Source organism: Etheostoma cragini, chromosome 12 (assembly GCF_013103735.1).
Source record: "Etheostoma cragini isolate CJK2018 chromosome 12, CSU_Ecrag_1.0, whole genome shotgun sequence".
NCBI lineage: Eukaryota > Metazoa > Chordata > Actinopteri > Perciformes > Percidae > Etheostoma > Etheostoma cragini.
In genome coordinates this window covers 9,286,388-9,294,780 of record NC_048418.1, presented here as the reverse complement: position 1 = coordinate 9,294,780, position 8,393 = coordinate 9,286,388, and the positions used below count along the sequence as shown (strand labels likewise).

The window sequence follows — 8,393 nt, the reverse complement described above, 5'->3', positions numbered from 1 at the left end:
CCCCCCCCCCCCCTCCCCGTTCCTCAAGCCAAACACGCAGCGGCACACACAAGAACCCAGAAAGCAGGATTTGTGTTGTTTGCAGGTAAAAATACCGTATGTCTAGACATCTGGGTTAAAAGTGGAATGATTATATAATTAGCTTTTTCTGGAGCTTTCAACCATGTAACAGTCTACATTAGCTCAGATGTATACATGTAAGTTGACAGATGCTTCATAGCACTTTTAAGACTTCCCATCAATGTGCATGAAAGGTCATTCTTGGAAATAGAAAATATTTTAAAGAAATACTAAATTAGCTTGAAAAGTTTATTAGCCCCTTTTCAACCACAGTTTTGGGCACTAACTAACCCACATAACAAAACTCATGAACAACATGTTTGGGTTTCCACTGCAAGTGAAGAACAGTGAAGATTGAAATTGGACTGATAATGGATCAACAAATACAGCTTTGCTTGAGATGAAATATTTCTCACAAAACAACAAAGAGTCATTGTTTTTGCAGTTACATGCAACATCAAGACATTTCCACTTCTAGGCATAATATAAATACCAGTGGCTATTGTTTGTTTGCTTGCTGTGTAAATGAATGTTGTACACAAGTTATGAAGGAGCAAACTCCGCTTAGTTCCTAGGGGTATGTGCTACACACAGTGAATTTTTTGGGGTCAAGGAATTGAATTTAGATCCAGTTTCCTGCAGGAAGATTTCTTAACAATGTTCTTAGGGTCCTGAAAAAGTTTGAGCAATGGAAAGGGGGGTTGCTTTTATAGATGGATTTATATCAAGATATCCAAAAAAACAGGAGCTTTAAACCTATATGTGCTAATAAACAGTGTAGTAGAAGTGAGATTGTGAAGCTCTGCTACAGTACATTACAGTCGTCAGGGACCCTGTGCATCAAGTCGCCTGAATAAGAAGTCTTTGAATCCTTCCAGTTCCCCCCTCCTGGCCACGGTTCGGACCGGGACACAAATCACACCCTCGGGGGGGGGGGGGGGGGGGGTCACAGGCAGTGTCCCAGCCCTCCACAGCTACCAGCCAAAGTAGACATCTCAGCAAGTCACTGATTATCCTTCACTATCCTGAATCTGATGCATTCAAATCTAATGACCTGAACCAGAAGATACGCACGCACGTTGCGTTCAAAGACAAAGATGTGTGGGAAGATGTGTTCACAGAGTGATACTGTATACAACGAGGCACAAAACTGGATGAGAATATGAGCGAGCGAGAGAGCCACTTCCTCTGTTTCTAGACAATGAACTGCAGAGTATATTTCAGGCACAAAATGATAATAGAATACAATTAACTTCAAATGGTTTCACTGCACACACAAATCTCTCCCTCTGCGGGGCCACAGTTGATTTAACTCCTTCCGTAACTATGGAGTTTCTTATTGCACATTGCTCTATGTGCTGTGATGACCACATTGTCAATAGAACACTGTTAAAGAGTGTTAGCAACTTATCTTTGCAGAATAAATTGGCAACCTATCCCAACATCAAGCCAAAAGATTTCACAGCATTATAAAATAAAAAGCTGACATCTTTAAGCTGACTGAGTTTACACAGCTTAATCACCAAGCATAACTGTATAAAAAAGCTGATTTAGATGTACAACTCTGGTTCACCTTCAAGTTTGACTGAAATGCGCTTTTTGTTTTGCTGTCTTTTTTTCAAATGACTTGGTTTGTTAAAGCTTTTTTTTTACACGGCACATAGTAAATAGAAAATTGCCTTTAATGATCCCTTAGTCAAAGACTACTATAGATTATAGATTAATTACAGCATGACAGAAGAAGACAGACGCTCAGAGGAAACAGTAGGTGAGCTTGTCAAGCATCCATGGCAACGTGACCCGTCTCAACACCAGCTGAGCTCTACAGTCACGAAAAACACTTTACTTGAGCAGGCCTGAGACATGTGAGCTGCTGAGGTCACAGGAAGTGAACAGATGGTTGTCACTTCTTCCTGTCGTTTTCTCCTCTTTGTTTTTTAAATTAGTCTACGAGCCATCCTTTGCTAAACTCACAGAGCAGCGAAAAGATCGATTAGCCAATAAAGAGCGGCGCGCTGTGCATTTTCTTCAACTCTCAAATTCAGAGGAAAAAGACTGAACAAGCAAGAGACATGTTTTTATTGTCCAGGTTGACCGGCAGTCTGTCGGATTGAGTGGCTTTCAATAAAACAACCAGCACTTCCTGGATAGTAGCCATCCAGGACTTGACAAGCATCCATCAAACAACTTTTTTTAAATGGATACGATGTGGAATTTGTGCCAAAAAAGGATGTTTGTGCACATCAGGGAACACACTTTCAGTCAGTGTAGAGGCCTAGCTGGTCCCCAGATGATGACAATGATAATGACGATGATGGTGTAGTATTTCCATTTCGGTTTAGCCAGGGTCACGACAGCTGCCAAAGTGGGTTGAAGAACTTGATGGCATGAGTTTTGGCCCACTTGGTAAACACAGACTTTTCGGTGATGAAGCGGTGCCCACCGTAGGGGGCGCTCTCATGGAGCAGATACTCTGCACATTCGCCCCGGCTGCCCGCCTCGTAGTAGTGATAGGGAACCTTTCTGTAACCTTCCGTCCTAAAGAGGAAAGGAAGTGGGGGAAGAGAGAGAGAGAGAGAGAGAGAGAGAGAGAGAGAGAGAGAGAGGAGAAAGAGAAAGAGAAGGAGAAAGAGAAAGAGAAAGAGAAGGAGAAAGAGAAGGAGAAAGAGAAGGAGAAAGAGAGAGAGAGAGAGAGAGAGAGAAAAACATAATTTAGTTTTCTTTCAGTTAATATTTCAAAATTATAAACTGTATGTTCCTGCGCATCGCCTGAAATAAAAAACGCCTCCATACATGTACACACAGACAATTTTTTTTTAAATGTCATCCAGTAAGTACATGAGTGATAACGAAGTGAGACAGGATTTATCCGATTCAGCTCAGCAAGTAATTGGCTGATCGATTACATTTAATCACATCAACGCAGAATTAATCAGAGCAGTGTGTCACAATGACAATTACAGTTGGGCTGCAATTATATCATTATGTTATTGTTAATTTTTTTTCTTCAAATTATTCCAAGCAAGCTTCAAACAAAACTGCTTTACTAAAGTTTTTGTTTTACACGTATGAAGGATGTTGCCATATGTTGTTGATCATATCATCCCGCCCTTGTTAAAAGTTAAATAATACCATATTTATAGCACATTTTGCGCTGTAAAGTCACAGGTGTTTGTCACTCCAAAGCAGTTCTACAATACACAAAAATAGAAGTTTTTGTGTGCTATTATTGGAATTCCCGTTTTTTGTGTAGATCGGAATATATATTTAATATAATTAACATAATGTAATATGGTTTTGCTTGTGAGGCCAAATTTAGTACATTTTCAGGACAGTTCGGGAAAAATTACAGTCAGAAAATGCAAGCTTTAAAAACTTATCTAAAATTATAGGCACACTGAAATATTAAAACTGAAGATCGTTCAGGACAGCATCAGCAGTTTGAACGGAGGCTGCCCCGGGCAATATTCTCTACTCGGCAGGTTTCACTCATTTAAAAAAATAACAGGATCTGCTGTCGGCGGCCAAATTTATTCGATAAATACTATTATTACTAAAATATCATGACAACATTTTCTTCCCATTCTGAGTCAAAGTAAATCTGAAAACATCCCAAATTAGAAAGGCACTCGAAGAGCGCAGACGTCCGCCAAGGCCAATCTGCAAAATGTAATAGTTCTTCCTTGTCCCACGCTACACCCTTCTACCAAGTTCAATGGCAAGTAGTTTTTCCAAAATCCTGCTGACAAACAAAAACAAACCAAACCTACAACATAACCTCCTTGGCAGAGAGTAATTTACAATAGCAGGGAAGTTAAGCCATTGTGACCTGAATTTCATGACAGGTCATCCTGTTTACAGTTCACATCTTTAAACTATTAAAAGCAATAGAACAGATTCATTGTGCACTCTGCAGATGGTTTCCAGTAGCGAGTGACAGCTTTATGAGAAGGTGACATGTGTAACAATATCATCGGGAGAATGAATACAGACTGAAGAGAAAAAAAACATCACATCAGCCAGCTAGAGGGTTTACAGCAAGAAAGCAACTATAGGCTGTCTGCCAGCTTACAGTAATACACAGCCCAATCACTGCCTCTCTTCTGTCTGTGTCACACAGTGGTGCGCACCAACGTTAACAAATAAATTCAATTTCACCCTTTTTGCAGCACCTGTTGGAGCTCTATTGCACATATCTGCAGAGGTCAATTCTGACTAGACCTGTGAACATCGTCACACAAAACATCTCTTCTTGTTGCTGGAGCAGTGGGCTGCCAACGGCACTTTGTGTGACAATAAATTGTCTCTTCAGGATCTCAGTAAACACAATATCTTCCTGTCTCATGCAGGAAGGAAGGAAGGAAAGAAGTCAGAGACAGGCAGGTGGAGAACACTGCCACTTAACTGCCCCCTGAATCATAAAATCCTTGGTGCTGGTTGAATTATCAATCCTCTCTGCCATGTGTCGGGGGCTGTTTACATTTCAACTCCCGCTGTGCATGGGGAACATGGAGAGGATAAAGGCAGGATTTTCCCTGCGTATTAGGTGAAAGCGTTTGATTCGGGGGATAGAGAGAGCTCAGGTTGAGCTGTGAGAGCGCAGTGGTGACATAGGAAGAGAGAAGGTGAGTCAATCAAGACTGAGATGACTTGAGACCAAGCAGCCATGCCCAGAGCAACAGCATCTTGTTTGTCATCCCTCCTGTGGCCTTGCAGCCAGACAGTAATCACTCACCCAAGAGTCCGAGAGAAAAAGACAGGCCGATATACAAATAAAACTTTAAGCAGGGAAGGAATTGGGTGCTGCAGCCTAGTCACCCGCAGCATCGGAGACTCTGCAGCCTGCTGGGTATTCTAGGCAGCAAAACATAATGGTATTCCTGTCACAGAGAATCCAATATGGATTTCAGCATAGAAATTCAGCCATTAAATCCAAACTGTTGAATTGAAAATGTATTCCAACAGGACAGTCCGCGATTACGGAAGAGTGCGATTGGCTATCGCTGCTGTGAATGTGAATAAAGTTTTCAGTGTTTTTGTTGGAACTTGAGCATTTTTCATCCAAGTATAGAAGTTGATAGTTGGTGTCTTACTTGCAATAGGTGTCATTTATCATCCCGTAGATATGGATCTCTTTGCACATGTCCATGGCGAGGATGAGCGTAAACCAGCCGGTGCTGAGGTAGGAGCCGGACTGGATCCTGCGAACACAAAGACGCCTCTTTTGCTGTAAGATTCATAGCATAAAAAGACATTTTGCATCAAATCGAAAACATTTACAGATTCCAGGACGCCTTTTCTGACCTTTGTACTGTACTTTTCTTTATGAGTGTAATGCAGCTGACCTGATTATTAAAATTATTTTATTAGTCGTTTGTATTGTAGGTTACTTTGAATCAGAGCCTCAGCCAGGGATCAAACATGTAAATGCACCAAGCAGCAGAGCCCCCAGGTGTATGATCATATCTCTGTCTGTTAGTTCCACAAGTAATTTCTTTAATCTTAAAAACCCATTTACTACTGTGTATATAAAAAGAGGGTGTAAAATTCACACTCAGTATAGATATACTTTATTAGGTTGTTGAACAGCTCATCACAACAGTAGCACACACGTCATAATCTGAAATACAGAGGAACCCTGTGAGCCTATCAACAACATGAATAATCTTTTCATCATCATCGTACTTGCGGTGTTATGACTTCTCATATGCATCTTCACTCTAGGTTTTGTCTTAATCAGACTAGTAAGTGGGTCATAGAGTGTACACCCACATGGCAGGGTCCCCGCGCTCCCGGAGGGGGCCCTGTCTTTCAGCAATGTAGAATACTACAAGTAGCTGTAGACCTTGTATAAATTAAACTGAGTGCACAGCCTGATACGGATAATGCAAATTGGTTAGGTTATTCTTTGAAATTTAAATGGACAATGAAAGGAGAATTATTAAAATGATTTACAAAATATATAGGTCAAATAAAAAGAATTTATAAAAGGCAAACTAAATGGCAAACTAAAGAATAAAAGAAACTGAAGAAATTGACAGTTTCTAAAATAACGATGTTGAGAACAGCACATCCTGTATGCCATGATGCATCCGGAGTTAATGCAGCAGCAGGAATGCGGCCTTATTGTTAAAGTGCCATGGACAGCTCCAGCATCCCTGACTTCTCCAGGATCAGCACCTTGGACAGCGAACAACACAAACTCAACCTTTACGAATGGATAAAAGTCTGTCAGAGAGTAGTTCTTACATTTCAACTAATGCAAACTACACCAAGTGGGGACATTTTTGACAGTTTTAATGACTAAAAATGTTTTATTACAAGAAGACCAGAGTGTAGATGCTGCATTCATCATTCATTCTTTGGCTTGCAGAAACCTCAAATATTTTCCAGAGTCCATATTATTGATGGTTCTCACATCTTGCCAGTTGAAAATTGGCCAGCTGGTCAACACTGGCACATTTACAAAAATGTTAATGTGCACTGTCCTTATAAATGAATGAAATGAACACATGCATCAGGTGACCACTGAGCAGGTGGAAGCTGCAGTGTCTTGTTCAAGGACAGTTTCACGTGACAACGCTGAGAGACAAAAAGGTTCTAGGGATCAAACCTATGAACTTTCTTATAAAGGATAGTCTCTCCAACCACATGAACACTGTGCTTACCAGTGCAGATTTCTGCTCCTTTCCCTGTTAAGTCTCTTATATTTGGTTTTCAGTAATAACTGCTGTGGTGTTACTGCCCTGCACTCTTTAGAGACCAGTCAAACAATGTCAATTATACTCCTGACATCTGTGTCCCTGGCGATCAAGTTGATGAAGTCTGAGCTTCTGCAGGTGGTTCCCTTATCATTGTCAGTTCAGCTGATTTTCTTCTGCTTATTAGAAATTAATCTGTTGCTGCTGATTAAGTAAAATGTATCTTGCATCCCTGTACAGCTGAAGATTTGTTCTTAAGACCGAAGTGTGATTATCACACTGAAAATGATTTAAGAGCAAGATTATGGTTGAATCATTTGGCTACAAGACCTTTGAGAGGATTTTAGAAAACATAAATCCAAGTTGCCCCTGACACTCTCCTCACCCCACTGAATGCAGATAATGACTGTCACATTTTATTAATTTAGATTTTTTTTTCACAGCTTGGACAGGGATGTTGTTCAGCTTTTCAAAAGTTTAGACAGTGTTTTTAACTTACATCAACAACCTGTTTTCCGTGACTAAGATTGGACTGCACCAATATCCACAAACATTGACTCAGACTGAATTAACGTGTATTATTGTTGACAAAAAAAAAGAAAACTAAAATGTTTTGCATAAAGTAAAAACTACAATCGTCTACAATTGTCTATTTTTTCATCATGAAATAGAACTAGTGCAGTGCCCATTTGGAGTGTCACTGTTCAATCAGGCGTGGCTGCTGCTCAGCTAGAGAGTCAGCATGGCCCCTTTTTTTTTTATCTACTACTTACAGATCCAGGTAGCGATGTGGCCCGGCGAGGAGGGAGGAAGCCTGGTTCAGCCAGCTGCAGAAGCAGCTACAGCGCGTAGCCCCGGGCAAGGGAAGGAGACCAGCTTTCAGCTTGCAGACACTACACTATTTGACTAAAATAGTTATCAGAAATAATCTAAAGTCTGAAGACTAAAATGTTTCGACTAAAACTAGACTAAGTTACCTTGAGTTCTCCTTTGACTGAAACTAAATTGACCAACAACAAAAAAAATATCTGAATGACTAAATATGACTGAAACTACCAAGGACATTTTGCACAAGACTAAGACTAAATCAAAAGATAGGTGACAAAATTAACACTACTCTAGCACATTTGTGATTTTGAATGAAATCTCTCAACTATTGATATAATTACCATGGACTTTGATACAGTTACGTACCTGTCAGGATGAATTGCTCCCTAACTTAATTTATCGCAATCATCACCAAATAAAGCTACTAGGCCATCAGATTTTCCAGAAGTCCATTTTTTTTCCCAATGTCATTTGTTTTTTTCCTTGCTAACATGCTTTCCATTTCAACTCTGGTTTGTTTTGCTTTCGTTCCATTAGTCTACTTCGTCAGCGTAGCTTGTTATCAATACCACACACGCTAGGCACATAGCCAATGGTTGTCTGACACGTCAAAACAGTGTTCATGGGAAATGGAGGATTAGTACTACAAGCAGTGTTGCCAGATAAAGACAACGTTTAAGCCAAACTTCCCAAATTTCTTGGCAGAAAACAGACTGCTCTAGCAACAATGACTTACTTTCTGCAGCCTGCCGATTCAGACACTGTGATTTGCTTAATTCATCACCAGCAAAATTGGCTAGTAGC

General features: G+C 40.4%; 1 protein-coding gene across 1 annotated transcript in view; it reads right to left on the bottom strand.

The window, feature by feature from the left end:
- Positions 1–1,993: 1,993 nt before the first annotated feature.
- The window catches only part of st6galnac3 (ST6 (alpha-N-acetyl-neuraminyl-2,3-beta-galactosyl-1,3)-N-acetylgalactosaminide alpha-2,6-sialyltransferase 3), a 62,869-nt gene continuing 56,469 nt past the window's right edge, over positions 1,994–8,393 (bottom strand). The window contains exons 4-5 of the mRNA XM_034887363.1: positions 5,154–5,261; positions 1,994–2,598 (exon numbers count right to left, since the gene is read on the bottom strand). Of these exons, the coding sequence (XP_034743254.1) occupies positions 2,409–2,598; positions 5,154–5,261 (298 nt within the window). The 3' untranslated portion in view covers positions 1,994–2,408. The remainder of the gene's footprint in view (positions 2,599–5,153; positions 5,262–8,393) is intronic.